The sequence below is a fragment of the Suricata suricatta genome, chromosome 5 (assembly GCF_006229205.1).
Source record: "Suricata suricatta isolate VVHF042 chromosome 5, meerkat_22Aug2017_6uvM2_HiC, whole genome shotgun sequence".
Taxonomy (NCBI): Eukaryota; Metazoa; Chordata; class Mammalia; order Carnivora; family Herpestidae; genus Suricata; species Suricata suricatta.
This window is the reverse complement of record NC_043704.1, coordinates 126,504,631-126,519,871: the sequence shown is the minus strand read 5'-3', so window position 1 is coordinate 126,519,871 and position 15,241 is coordinate 126,504,631. Positions and strand designations below refer to the sequence as shown.

Genomic DNA, 15,241 nt, shown 5'->3' with positions numbered 1-15,241 from the left:
GCCCGGCCGTGCGCTTGCGCCCATGTGCCCGCCCCCGCCGGCCGCCCGCCCGGGGAAGCGTCCGGGAGGGGCCGGCCAGCGGGCGGACGGGCGCGGAGGCTGGCCATGTGACGGGGGGCTTCCCACGCCAGGCCGGTTCCCCTTTCACCGCGGGACCCTCCCTCGGCCTCCAACCCGCTCCCACCCCTCCACCTCGTGTCGCTGGCCGGGACCGAGACCCGGAGCGCGGCACCCTCCGGGGGAAAGGGTCCGAGGCCGAAGTGCCCGGCCCAGAGCAGCGTTTATCGGCTGACGTCTACTCTGAGACTCTTGAGTAATTTGGTGTTCCGACTTCAGCTGAATAGTCTGAGCTGAATTTTCTAACAATCGCATTTGTGGCAGCTCTGACCGACAGGGCTTGGCCTCTAAGCCTGTAACAGAATAAGTCTCATGACAGCATTAAGGTAGACATTTAGTTGTGGAGTTACTATTGACTTTGTCATTCGACTTTTCCCAAAGTCTGATATTTGCCTTAGTTGTATTTCAACAAATAGCTTTAATTGATAAAATGGTGTGTATTTTACAGGATGAAGATGAGTGGAAAGAATTTGAACAAAAAGAGGTTGATTACAGTGGCCTCCGAGTTCAGGCGATGCAAATAAGGTATGTCTGGTAACTAACGTGTTCAGATAACCCTTAGGGTAGGTGGTCTGTGTTTGGTTTTTCTCTAGCCCCAGAGCGCATCACAGTGGCTTCTTGCTTTAGGGTATGCTTATTAGGACTGTAATGGATTGTGTCTGTGATGGCAGTCCTATGTGCTGATCAAATTAGCTGCCAGCTCCGAAATCCTGTGAGAGCTTGCCTACTTATTTGAGACAGCTAAAATGAAATGGATTTCATGGCCTTCAGAATTTTTACTTTCACTATTGGTGGGTTGGACGGCGTGATTTTCAGATCCTCTCCAATAAACAGGTTCATCTATATTTTTGTAATTGGAGCATACTGCGAAGCCTACGGATTTCAGTGAGACCAACCTTTGTAATCAACAGCAAGATCAAGAAACTAACCATTGCTGCTACGGAAGAAACCTAAGTTCTTTTAGTCCCTGTCTTCACTCCCAAGACTAACCACTGTCCTAACACTGTAGGTTAGTTTTCCCTAGGATGTTATAAGAATGGCCTTAGATAGTCCAGGCATGTTATTTTTAAAGTTCAAGGAAACAGGATTTTTAAAAAGATTGGGTTGGCTGCCATAAAGTATTTGAAATTAACATATTAAGTCCAATCTGTGGCATTTCATTTTAGATTCATATAAATCAGTATCATATTTTAATGGGCTCATAAAGTAGAAAAAACAAGTGACTATATGGTTCCACCCTTCTAAGATAAAAACTTTAATCTCTGTCTAAAGAAATAAATGAGATCCTAATGAACTGTCTCCAGTTTAAAGTTTGCAATTTGTAGACACCAGTGACCACGTGGCACACTAAAGGAAGTAATTTTCCTTAACCAGAATACTGTCCTTTGACTTCTCTAAATGGTGACGTTTACAGCCTTGAGTAACTTACTCAAAAACCAGGACTAATATTTTCAACATTTGTTGCATTCCTCCTGTAGCGAGGCATTACTAGGTTCTTTGACATTGTTTCATGAGCTTAACCAAAGTGAAACCTGACTGATAGTGCTTTTCCACTCTTGAAGCTCTTTTGGAGTAATTGTTAAGTAGAAGTGATCAGAGTGCAGTTTTATTCCCCACCACTTCTTGAGTTTGTGTGTTAGATGTTTTTGGAGAGGTGTAGTTTGGAAAATATCCCTGTTTGGGGCTCCTGGGTAGCTCCATTGGTTAAGGAACTAAGTCTTAATTTCGGCCCAGATCGTGATCTCAGGGTTGGTTTGTCAGAGTGAGCCTCTTTGAGAACCCTGCTTGGGATTCTCTCTCTCTCTTTCTCTGCTCCTCCCCGTGGTGTGCACTCCCTCTCACTCTCTAAATAAGCTTTTTTTGAGAAGAGAGAATATCCGTTTTCTCCTGGGGCTTGCCCTGTAAAAATGAAGAGGTGTTAGGAAGTTCTTAATCACTGGGGGTTGTGGAACTGCCTGTGTATGTGGTTCCTGTTCGGCTGCAGAATCAGGCTCTAGCTCTGCCTTTCCTGACCACAGGAGCTTGACTGCATACCATTCTGTAGATTTGAATGACCAGAAGGATAGTGTTTGGTCATGTGAACTTACTGAGCAAGAATAGCATTTTGAGGGGGAAAGGTTTCAGAGTCACTGAATGTTAGAAATTGATTTTGCTATATTATGGCGGATGTTTAAACTACCTATATTTATGTCATTGCCTATATATTCCATATCCATAATCAAGGTTATTTTTCTCTTTCTTTTTGGCTACTCCAGAGGTGATGAAACATTTCTTAAGTCATTTTTTTCACCTTTGCCAGGGGCACAGGTAAATCTCAGCTAGGCTAGTATGAGTGATTAAGTTCTGCTTGACCTGAAGCAGGCCAACTTTTAATGTTTTTTCATTATTCTTAGCATGTAGTCATTTCTCCTAAGTGGTCCTCCACACGTCTTCTAACCTGCTAACACTGAAAGCATACCTTCAGGAAGCTGCTTTTTGGATCTTCAGTCATTGTAGAATCAGGAGTGTGTACTTCCGTTGCCTTCATAAATCATTAAAGAGGGCACTAACAGCCTTCAGGAAAGACTTGAGTGTGAGAAGTCATCTGAGGTGTAATAATGACGACTAATATTTTTACTTTATATATTGAAAAACCTTGTAAATTTTGTATTAAATGTTCTTGACCCTGAAACTGGGGTTGGGGTCCCCACGGAAAGACACTTTGGTTCATAGGAGTGGGAGTAGGTTGCTCACCTAAGTGGGGTAGAGTTGATAGTGTCTCAAAAACAGGGACTTTGAAGATAGACAAACCTGGCTTTGCATTTCAGCCTGCTCTTATGTGTGACCTTGGACAAGTTGGTGGTTGGTTGTCGAATGTTGGTTGTGATCTGCAAAATTGAGACAACTGCTAGAATTGTTGGGAGGATTTTCAAACAAGGTATTTGTAAAATACCCACGTGATGATGTTAACCATCTCTATTCAGTAGGTAAATTAGGATGATTCAGTCTTGGGAATTTCTCTGTTATTTAACCATGAAGCACCTGGTTTATAGTATCTAGTTTATAGTTTATAGATTTGAGGGAAAGGGTAGTGGAGGCACATTAGATTATCATGACTGATGGACTCTGATGAGTCAGTTCACTACGGACCTAATAAGAGGAAGTTACATGTTCAGGTTGGCATTAGTAGAACCATACAAACAAAAATCCCTCTATCAGGAGGGTTAAACATTGCTGTAGACATTCAATTATTGTCTTCTATAGCTTGGTCTTTGTAGGCAGAAACTTTAGATGGTGGGGGGGGCAGAGAAATGAGACCTCTTTTCTCTGAGAAATTGGGGCGGGTGGTTCTTTATGCCATTAATTTGTTACCTTTTTCTGTCTGAGAGAGAGGCAGCCTTGCCATCTCAGAATGAGATGAGGGAATATGAAACTTTGGAAATTGACTAAAGTATCTTGAAATTTTCAGCCTTATAATCAATCATAAATATTTTCATCCAGCTTTTTGCTTTGAAAAATTAGAAACCTCAGAAAAGTTGCAAGAATAGTAAAGTAAGTGCCCATAAAATTTTTGGTTAGATCTGATCATTTATGTCTTAATTGCTTTATCTTCTGTCAGCTGCAGAAATGGCCTATCACCTTAAAGTTCTTGACACTACTACTTATTGTAGGTTAGCCTGCTGGACCTTTATTGAAGATAAGTGTGCATTTGAGAGAGGAAATTTTTGAGGTGCACGTGGCAGGATCAGTTGGTGGAACATAGGACTCTTGATCTCAGGGTTATAAGTTCAGGCCTTCGGGTATCAAGGCTACATAAACTCTTAAAAAAAGAAATTTTCATTAGCAGCAAACATGATACTAACGACCTATTGCACATTTACCAACTAGTTCAAGATGTGAGTACCAACAGTATTATAAGACCTTGTGTCAAATTTTGTATCTAAATTAATAGATGTATTCAAGGTTGTCATTATTTATAGACAGGTTCTTCAGAAGGGTACCCTTGGGATGGTGATAAAAAGAAGGGCCCTAACATTGGAGCTTAGATTGTTGATTGAGGGTAGGACCTGTGGCCTCTCTTTAAAATGGATTTTAGGGAGAAAGAAGGATTTCATTTAATATTTGAAGTTCATAAATGTTGAGCATTTGTCATCTTTCAACAAAGAATTGAGTTCTTAGAACACAGTGGGCCTTTTTTTTTTTTTTTTTTTAGGAACCTTCTTAAGAAATGTAGACCTTTAAACCCATTAGGTGGAGCTGGTTACGTTGTTCTTTGAAGAAATCACTCCTGCATCCAAGCTGGATTCCTTGTAGCAAATGTGAGTGTCACTGAGGTGTGCCAGACATCAGGGTTGCAGAAATAAGTCCTGCTCTGCTAAACCCCAGTAGATCATTTCAGTGATGTGCAGGATGCTGTGGGACACGGGAGAGACCCTTGGTCTGCCACGAAGGGGTTGAGAGTCCTTGGAGGAGGTGCAGGGCCCTGTTAGGCTGCCGGCGCAGCTCATGGGGCCACATCCATCTTCATTTTGCTGTTGTAACAGTGATTAGATAGTAGGGTCAAACCACTGAGGTGCCCGCCATTCTCACAGAAGCACAGTCATCTGCATTGTGTTTGAGCTACTGAAACCCTAGTGTTGAGGTGCTTAAATTCTCATAGAGTGTCCCTTGAGATAAAGAGGTAAGAATGTTCCATCTTTATTACTAAACTGCTGCAGGATGTATTACCCTGATCAACTTTACTGAAGGTGAATTTCTCAACGTAGAGAAAATTTCTGGGTCATATATTAGGGCTCTAAAGAGGATAAAATGAAATAGAGGCAATGTGAAAGAATAGGGGCTCTGGAGACCCAGGGATTGGCTCTGTTACTTTGTAGCCCTGGGGGAGGGACTTAATGACCAAGTGTCCATGAGCCTCCTGCCCGCCCGGGCGGTATTGTGAGGTTTAACTTGGCAAAGCGGTAAGAGGCTTCTCAGCCTCCTAGAGGCTCTAAGTGCTCCCTTTGCTAGCATCATCCTTCCCCCTACCACCAACAGTGCCTTGTGGACTTACGGATATTTAAGACTGCATACTTTAAAATTATGGTAATATACTTACAAGTAGCAGTGTAGTGTTTGGAAATGTGAAATGTAGCTGATGAGAAGCTATGAATATTTTTAGCCTAATTGTGTGGAAATAAATCTTTGCAACATTTATCTTACTATGGTATTTAGAGATTTACATTTTCTGGAGTATGTAAATATGGAAAAGTAATCAGATGTTTAAATCATTTCTGCCCTGCCCTTAGTACTCGGGCATTTTGGCAAGGCTCTTAGCATCTCTGGGCCTTAGTGCCCTCTGTTGGATGAGGGGTCCTGACTAGACAGTTTCCTCCAGTGTTTGGTTTAACTAATAGTTCAGAATATTAAACCAAAATATTAAGTTGTCTTAGGTCTCTTATTACAGATACACAGTTCTAATTAAATCATTCTTATTTCTTGGTAATAGTTTATAATTTAAAGGGATTTTTAGATTTGTGATTAATTCAGTTCTTCACTTGTCTCTGAGGATGAAAGGAAACAAACACTATAAAGTAATTTAAAGAAAAAATCTGTCTTAAGAGTCTAGTATATGTATATTTAGTCTAGTACATTTGAAAAATAACAGTGATTCAGCACATTTTGCTGAGTTGACGGTTTTTGCAAATGTAAATGACTGACTGAAATGAAAGCGTACATGCCTTGGGGTATATATGAAAAAAAAGTGCTGTGAACATTCTTAAAAGTTAAGTGCCATGCTTCGTCTCGGGGCTAGTACACGGTAGAACTAGGCAGTTTGGCTTTAGAATCTGCTCATAACTACCTGCTGCACGAACTAAATAAAATGCATTCTAGCACCCAGCTACTACTTGAAATTTTTTTTTTTTTTTTTTAAATCAGGGGTGCCTGGGTGTCTCAGTCGAGTTGGCGTCTAACCCTTGATTTCGGCTCAGATCATGATCTCAGGGTTCATGAGATGGAGTCTCACGTCAGGCTTCGGCCTGCTCGGGATTCTCTCTCCCTGTCTGCCCCTCCGCTGCCCCTCCCCATAAAAACTTAGTATCATGTAAAATACCCTCCTACGTAATGTTAGGTATATAGATTTTGTTTTAGTAAGCCCTTGGTTTGATTGACATTGAATCGAATATTACTTCATGTTAGCATAGGCCTCACATTTTAAATGGCAGCACTGTATTCTATTATATATTAACAAAAAGGGAAACCGAAAGGTGGCTTGGCATATTCTCCATTTTTTTCCTCTCGAACAATAGTTTGTTTTTTTTTTTTTTCGAACAATAGTTTTAAGGAACATTGTGCTACAAATGCAGAGTGAAGATGAGCCCATTCCCCTCTCCCTTTCCTGATTGCTACCCTAGCCCTCTAAATTTGGTGGACATTGTCTTTGAAATGTGTGTGTGTGTCTTTAAAGGAGACCATTAGTTATTCAAGAACATTGTCTTATAGCCAAGACTTCCCTTGAAATGGAAGGAAAGCACACTTAGGTGTCCTTTTGCAGAAGCCAGGAGAGGCCATGATGATCCCAAGGTCACACGGTAGGGTGTAGGGTGGGCGTCATCTGAACGTTGTTACAGCCATGATCACTGATTAGGTATCAAAGGGAGACATGTCTAAAAGTGGAAGGTCAGGGACAGCTTTACCCAAGATCCTGTTTTTTTCAATAGGAGAAAAGAGGGTGATCCAAATGGTAAAGGAGGTTAATAGGCTGACGTTCTAGGGAAAACTCCCATTGTTATAGAACGTGATTCATGGAAAGGTTGGTAGTCTGCCAGAGGTGGCATCAGCAAGGACAAATAGCTGCAAAAAGGAAGTTAGATTTGACAGTTACCTCACTGATTTCTGATTCCAGCCAGTAAAGAATACAGAAATAAGAAATTGGCATAAAAAACTCTGCAGACAGCCTTAGGATGGTGTGTTACCACCAGGTATAACGAGTCACATTTATAAGTTTTTGTTTTCTTTTTTGTTTTTGTATTCTCTTTTTTAAATAGGTGACATTTCTGGTGATCGGGACCAGCTCTATATATATTCCCTGGGTCAAACAGTAGAGACTGGCACTAATAAAGTTTGTAGCGCCGATGTAAACACTGAACGCAGATCTATGTTTTCTCTACTGGACTGTGAATTCTAATTTAGAGGGTATTTTGTAATATGTAGTAAATGATTAGCCAGTGACCTACAACTTCCAAAAACCATTTCATCCCTGAAAACCATGCTTACCACGAGTGCTAAAAGGTGGGGGGTTTGGGCTCTGAAGAAGTTAAGCGGCTCCTCTGGGTCACAGATGACAGCATTGATCGGACTGAGCGTTGGGACTGACAGTTTTCCTGGTGGTTCTATAATTGAATTCTCTCATCTGCTTTTCCAATAGTGAAAAGGAAGAAGAAGATAATGAAAAAAGAGAAGATCCAGGTGAAAACTGGGAAGAAGGTGGAGGTGGTGGTGGTGGAGTAGAGAAGTCTTTAGGTCCCTGGAATAAAACCGCTCCGGTACAAGCACCTCCTGCTGCAGTAATTGGTAAAATCTCAATGTTGTTTTCTCATGAAGCCATCTCGACATGATTTTACGTATGGTTAGGTCTCAGCCACATGACTGCCGTGGAACAGTGAGAGGGCCTCCTGTCTGCCTGGGGGAGAGCTTTGTACGGGTCTGCGTAAAGATTTTTACATCCTAAGTAAAGGAATGTGGAAGTTAAGATTTGTGCTTTTCTGTAGGCTGCTTACAGTTATATGTGAAGTAACTTGCCAAATTTGAACATTTACTTTTTGACAGTTGGCTAATGGATATTGAGTACCCGTGTACCCCATTTTACTCGGTCTTGAAGCATGAATTCTCAGAAGGGCAGATTTTTTAATACAGAATAATATAAAGAGTAACAAATCTTACTATTCCAAGATCACAGATAACGACAATGTGCCAACATTCTTGCATCCTTTTTTGCCGTTTGCTGTGTTACATATGTTTTTCCATTTAACTTTTTTGTGTTTATTTTTGAGAGCATGTGAGGGAGGGGGACAGTTTTCAAAGCATGTTCTGTGCAGACAGCAGAGCTCTTAACATATTTTACTGCATCTGTCACTGGTCCCTGATGACCTCAGCGTTGCTGAACTCTGTTTTTGCAGTCTCAGTCCTCATTTAGTTTGCCCCATCCCGCAACATTTGCTGTAGTTGATCACCCCTTTGAAATACACTCTTCTGGTGCTTCCAGGACACCACAGTCTCCTGCTCCCAGGGACAGACTCCCTGGCTGGGGTCTCTTCATCTCCCCTGCGCTCAGCCCTTGCCACACTCTTCTCCGTGCCCTTACTCCCTGGCAGTGTCCATGTTCCAGCGACTCCAAAATCACATCCACTCAGATCTGCCCTGACCTCCAAACATGTAGATCTTAACCACCTACCCAGCACATCAGTATCCACATATCCGAAACTGAACCCTTCACGTACAGTTGGCCCCAAAACATTATATAAGTTACTGCAGTAACCTTTTAACGGGTTGGCCTGCTTCCCTACATCCACTGTTCCCAACACAGCCAGCGGCCAGTGCAGTGATCTTTTCAAATGCGACAGAATGTGTCCCTCTGCTGTTGACAAACCTCCAGTTGTGTCCCCTCTAATCAGAATAGAAGCTAAAGTTCTGACTTGCAGCACCTTCGAAACCTGTCTTGGGATCCCTTTTTCTGACTTTGTTTCTCTTTTAATCAGGTCCTTGCTCACTCTGCTCCTTGAACATACCAGGCACGTTGCTGCTGCAGGCCCTTTGTGCATATACTTTCAGTCTGAATTCTCTTTCCTTTATATTGGGAGTCTCTAAGTAAGCTTTTCTATAAAGGGCCTGATAATAGGTAATTTCGGTTTAGAGGGCCACCTAGAAGACTATTTTAATTGCTGAGCTCTGCTCTCCCGGCGCAGAAGCGGCCGTTGACAGTATGTACACCCATCGAGTGTAGCTGTTCCAGTACGACATATATAGTATCAGTAGTCAGAGCCGGTCTGGCTTCCATCTTTCCAACCTTGTTCAGTTTTTACTCATCACTGAGCCCCTGCCTGTCACGTGCTTCCTGTACAAATCCCTCCCTCACCTCAATTTTTAGAATGGCACCAGTCTGGACATACTTGATCTCCTTACTCTGGGATAACACTGTCCAGTAGTCTTTTTTGCGGTGATGGACTAGCGCTGCTCAATGTAGTAGCCACTAGCCACATGCGCAGCTATTGAGTACTTAAAATGCAACTAATACAACCAAGGAACTGAGTTTTTAAGTCTGTTTCGTTTTAAATAGCTGCATGTGGCTGGTGGCCAGAATCTACAGTTCACGAAGGCCAGTGCTTACCATTCGGATCCTCACTATGAGCAGTACCTGACACAGAGCAGGTGCCTAGTAACTAATGAATGCGTGTTATATTATAGCTTTCCCACGCTTAATTAAAAGCTGTTTGAAATAATAATCCTTTATGCATTGTGTTGCAGCTAATAAATGATGTAGGCGTTTATTTGAAAGGAAGTTTTTGATAAATGGAACAACATGTAAAATACTGAATCCACGTTAAGAATGGGGAGGAAAAAAGGATACGTAGCAAAATGCCGGAAGGCTCTGTCTCCAAAATGTTAGCCGTCGTGGAAGACTTTGAGCTGTTCCACTGTTTTTTCCTGCTTTACCTGTTTTATAAAAATGTGTACACAAGTATTTTAGTAAGTGAATTCTTTATACTGGCATTTTATTTAACCCACCAACCAGGTAAAGATGTCATTAATCCACATTTACCCGATATATAAACTGACGTGCTCATTCCCCTCCTGGGCCTGTGTGTCAGGCCCAGCAGATTCTTTTCCACTTCCAGTAAGTTGAAGTCTAGAAAGAACTCATTTACATAGGTAATTAAAATTGCACGTGGGAGAAAAATTAGACTGTTTTCGCTTTCTGACATCTTCTCAGGTAACTTTGTGTTGTCCAGAGACTCATGTAGGTGTTTTTTCTGTAATTATCAAACGATTGGGAATGCGGGAATAGCTTATTAAAATGCCAGGCATTTGAGTAGTTTCTCTAAACTGGTATGAAATGTTAGTTACAGAAGCCCCAGAACCAGCGATGACTAGTGGTGTGTACAGGCCCCCTGGAGCCAGGTTAACCACAACGAGGAAAACGCCGCAAGGCCCACCCGAAATCTACAGCGACACACAGTTCCCGTCCCTGCAGTCCACTGCCAAGCATGTAGAAAGCCGGAAGTAAGTACTCCAGCTCTCTCCTTTTCGTCTTGGCACTTTGTCCCTTCGCCAGGGAGTGGCATGTAGGAGATGGGAGAACCACCCGGGGGGTAGAGGGGGTGGTTCTCTTACTGGTAAAGCCCAGGCCAGCTGAGAGTTAGGGTGAGACTTACATGCCTTGGGGTGGGGGGAGGGGGGTCCTGGCGGGGGCTGTGGGGAAAGAGCACCAAAGACCCACATTGTCTGCAGGTCTCTTTATCCCTGGTTTGTATGTTGTTCTGTGGCTATGACAAGTCTTGTCTAGGTAGAATTCTTTCTAACAGAGAAACTAGAAATGTAAGAGCGGTATTTTGTTGTATTCCCAGTTGACGTGAATAGATGAAAGATGTTGGCATTTATAAATCTAATGTTAAAATAATCTTATTTCAGCAGGTACTTAAAATGAATGCCACCTGGAGTTAAATGACCACATATGGCACATCCACATCTTTTTTAGGGATATGAATTTTTAAAGTAAATAAAATGTAAAATGTTACTTTTAAAGTAAAGAAAATGTAAAAGACGTGGAAATACTGGTTGTTTGGGGCGTCACTTTAAAGTAAATCCCAGCGTTTTTGCCTCAGAGCCTAGCTGGCTTGAATTTAAGCCTCCACTTTGACTTGCTCCTCCACTCTGTCCTACAAAATGAGGGGCAGTGATTTCGCACACTCCCTTTCTTTATCTGACCCACTCTCATAAAGAAGTGAGGAGAAATCATTGAATGATGAGTAGAACTTGAATAAGAAAACCATTGCCCTCATGTGTAAAGAAAGAGATGTAGTGTTTATTGTTCACCAAAAATAAAAGTGACTCTTAGAAGGAATCCCCTTGTCGTTAGATAGCCTTCTGACCTTCCAGTTGTCTTCAGGTTGGTTCCAAAATAGATTTGCCACCACACAGAAAAGGACCATAGAGCTTCGGCATTCGTGTTTTCTGGTCCTTTGAAGCCTAGACAATGATTTGATGACGATTTTATATGCAAGTTTCCCCGGTCAGAGGCAGAGCATTTCCGAGTCAGAGCGGCACGAAGCAGAGAGCAGCCCTCACTTTGTGCAAGTTTGCATTACGCCGCCTCACGTTCACGGGAAGACCCATGTTAGTGGGTGTTTTCCCTAACGGAAGGAGTCTGGAGAGCCGGGTGCTCACTGTTAGGGGGAGCAGCTGTTGCCATCCTGATGTGGGTCTTCGGTGAGAGCAAGTGCTGTGACGCCAGCTTCCAGGAAGCAGGGATGCCTGTCCGGGTTTTCCTTCCCCTTCCTCCCTCAGGGTACTTCCAGGGGCAGCGTGTTTTTTGTTCTTTGTCTTTTGTTTTTAATTTGAGGAAGAATATTTACACAACAGCCCAGTGAAGAAGAAATATTTACTGATTACATTTCTTTTCCCTTAGGGATAAAGAAATGGAGAAGAGCTTTGAAGTAGTAAGACACAAAACTAGAGGTAGGGATGAGGTTTCAAAAAACCAGGCCCTTAAACTGCAGCTAGACAACCAGTATGCTGTGCTTGAAAATCAGAAAAGCAGCCACACACAGTACAATTAAGGAATGGTCTTTGCTAACCCTTCTAAGGTAACTAGACCACAGCTAACCACCAGGAACAGCCAGCCGTCATTCGATCTCTGCTGGACCCGCGGCCGATGCAGACCACTCGATGTGTGACCGGCCCTGTTGCGCTATGGAAGCATAAGTGTCACACTGCTCTTTGTGATGTAGGGGGATTCTCATTGTTCTATAAACGCGTGAACTAGATTCAGCAGAGTCCTTTCATTATTACTCTGCAAGTACAAAAACAAACTGCAGCCGGTGGTCATTTCAAAATTTTTTTATGTTCAGATACTGAGCCTTCATAAGGGCTGACTACCTCAGGTTTGCTGCACTCGTCACGGACGTCATGTGGATCACAACTTCTGGACACGAAGGTTACAGCTAGTAAGTGTCAGTGTGAAGCTTGAAGCCAGTTCTGGATTCCTGTCAGAAATCCTGCAGAAAGTCAGCCATCTGGGTTCTGATCTGCTGTAAAAGATGAAGATTTAAGTGACCTTAATTAACCTGTCCTGTGCCCCTCCCCTAAGGAACACTCTGTAGTGGGCTGTGTTAGACTTCCTGGACTGTGCCGCTCTCAAAAGAATTCCTGTGTTCAGATAATCTGTGTAGGGCTGTGATCTTCTAATTTAAACTTTGAGTTGTATCCTGAGGTAACCATTAAGTTAAAATCAACCAAACTTGGGTCCACCCAGGGGGAAGGGGGTGGGGAGGGTGATCTTACTTCTTTTAGTGATACTTTTATTTGGGTAGTGCTTTTTCTGTGTTCCACATTAAGGCCTTTTTTTTTTTTTTTTTTTTTTTTTTTTTTTTTTTTTTTTTTGACTTGGAATAAGTTCTTTGAACAGCATATTGCTTGGTTGAATAAGTAACCTGAAATCCTGAAATATGGATTAAGATTGTGAAATGTCTCGTGAATTTGCCAATCCCTAGAGTGGAACCAAATAGCCTTTGATGTAAAGGGCAGTGGATGCAGGGGGCTGTACTTCAGGTGCTGCTAAAGCCTCCTCCGAGCGGGTCTGCGCTGTGCCGTGGAGAGTGGGGTCTGCTCTGGCCACGTGACTCCCTGACCTGCCCTTACAGGTTCAGAGCAACGGGAACAGAACCTTCACCTAAAACCCACTTAGGTTTTCACGGATTTTGTGTGATCTTTGTACTTGTGCCCAAATTTTTAAGGTATTGGACATTCTGCAGATGCAATGACTGTGCCAGCTTAGCTCTCTTCTCAACCTTCTGGTATGTCTTACATTCATTTGAAGAGTCAGGGGCGAGAGACAGGTGATGTAGCACTTGTGTTTTTAATACTTTTTAGTCCTTAATGGGACTTCAGGAAGCTACCCAGGATTGCTGAGAAGTCTTTCCATCTAATGAGATAGTCTGGTAATTTACTAGTTTTGTTATCTTTGGTTCAGTGGAAATACTTCAAAGTGGTATGTGACCACTTGATGCAGAGTCTGGGTTTCTCTGTAATAAATCCCTTTGCCAAATGTAGGAGTTGCAGACTTGCTACTGGCAAGAGTGAGGCAAAAGAGCGAGTAGAACTATTCCTGTGGGGGGGGCATCTCCTATGGGAGTTTAGCGTGGACGAGTGTGTCGGTGCAGGATTCGGCTCCTGGGAGTTGACAGTATCTCTTGACAGGACCTGCCCCCGCACCTGGGCCGCCGCGGCGCTGTCTGAGGCGGCAGGCAGGACGCCTGGCCTCTGGTGTGTTGGGCCAAGTAGCTGAGCCATCCGAGGAGAGGTGGGACGATTAAGAAACAAGGGACTGTTGGTTAAACTGAAGACTTCATTTGGGAACCAAAAATCTTAATAAATAATCTCTTGGACCTTGAGCCACATATTTCCCTTGAAAAGTATGCATTTTCTTTTCCAGCAAAATTTCGTTGGGGGTTATGTTATTGAGGAATGAACTGAGGAACACGCGGAACTTTTTATTTATGGCATACTATACTAGAAATCTGAAGACCTACAGGAGATACAAAGTTCCAACTCTTGTTATAACTTTTTAAAAGATTGTGAAATTATAAAAATGCACATGAATCAAGTTTTAATATACTGTATGATGGGTGGGTGAGGCTGTCCATTGTACCATTTCTTTCTTTGAATTCTCAGGCGTGGTTTGGCAGTGCAGGAACTCTGTAACATTAACAAACTCAATAAAAAGAAAATATATGGATTTTGGAGTCTGGTGGTCTTTATTCTTTTTCCTCCACTTCCCTCATGGTTTTTATTCCTCATCTTTAACCTGGTCTCTGTTTCTGAAATTGATGCCGTGCCTCGGTGGCTGTGGGAGGAGGCTGATCCCGTCTCAGAGGGTCAGACTCCGGTTTGATAAATGCTTACAGGGTACTCTGAACGTTAAGACCGGTCTGGAATAGAAGTGGTGGATAATCTTCACCAGTTAAAGGGTTGAAACGTACTTTTTTTGTTACCGTTTTACATTTTGTTGTCACAAACCAAGGCAGCAGAATCTACATCCTTACTCTGTAGAATAAGGATCTGGGTGGGGCCTTACCCCTTGAGAAGTGTGCAAGTTTCTCAAAGGAGGAGCCATTTTAAATTTCGGGGTTTATTCTGCGTTATCGTCCCCAAATCTCTAAGGTAGAGAGTATATTTCAAGCCCCTTTTGGTAACGGAATTGAAATGTTTAGAGGTAACAATTGCTGGTCATTCTGGCTACTTGATTGTTTTAACAGCCCCATGTAAAGTAGAACCCCTGGAGGTGCCCGGTGCCTCGGAGCCTCAGTCTGAGGAGCATCGGGCTTTTCATTTCAGCTCAGGTCATGACCCCAGGGTTGGGGCCAGTGTGGAGCCTTTTTGGGCTTCCTTCTCCCTCTGCTGCTTGCTCTTTCAAAACAAACTTTTTTTTAACGTTTATTTTTGAGAGAGGAGGAGCAGAGAGGGAGATGCAGAATCCGAAGCAGGCTGCAGGTTCTGAGCTGTCGGCACAGCAGGATGCGGGCTGGAACTCCTGAACTAGGATAGATCATGACCTGAGCTGAAACCAAGAGTTGGATGCTTGACTGAGCCACCCAGGTGGTGCCCCGCAATCATTTTCTGTATCCTCTCTTAACACCTATCAGGTGATTTAACCTTCCCAGGAAAACTTACTTTGATTTTTTTTTTTTAAATCTTTTTGTGTAGGATGGCAACATCTACAAAATAAACTAGTTATTTTGAATGTTAACATATGGAAACACAAAACATTACCTGAGGACAGTCTCTTCCATTTTATCTTAAGTGCTTGGATGGTTTGGTCAGTTAAGTGTCTGACTTGGGCTCAAGGTCATGATCTCACAGTTTATGAGTTCGAGCCCTGTGTCAGGCT

The 15,241-nt window shown here is 42.7% G+C and overlaps 1 protein-coding gene across 9 annotated transcripts in view; it reads left to right on the top strand.

The window, feature by feature from the left end:
- CDV3 (CDV3 homolog) overlaps positions 1–14,089 on the top strand; it is a 17,129-nt gene extending 3,040 nt beyond the window's left edge. The window contains exons 4-8 of one of the 9 annotated variants that reach the window (XR_003908886.1): positions 566–642; positions 7,505–7,650; positions 10,197–10,356; positions 12,204–12,299; positions 13,787–14,089. Coding sequence is in view for 8 of the 9 variants with exons in the window: in XM_029940259.1 (XP_029796119.1) it covers positions 632–642; positions 7,505–7,650; positions 10,197–10,356; positions 11,762–11,912 (468 nt within the window). In the remaining variant the exon portion in view is untranslated. Of the gene's footprint in view, positions 1–184; positions 444–565; positions 643–7,504; positions 7,651–10,196; positions 10,357–10,764; positions 10,906–11,761; positions 12,120–12,203; positions 12,516–13,786 lie in introns of those variants that run through there. The other 8 variants (XM_029940262.1, XM_029940260.1, XM_029940265.1 and 5 more) reach the window with 8 other exon arrangements.
- The last annotated feature ends 1,152 nt before the right edge of the window (positions 14,090–15,241 follow it).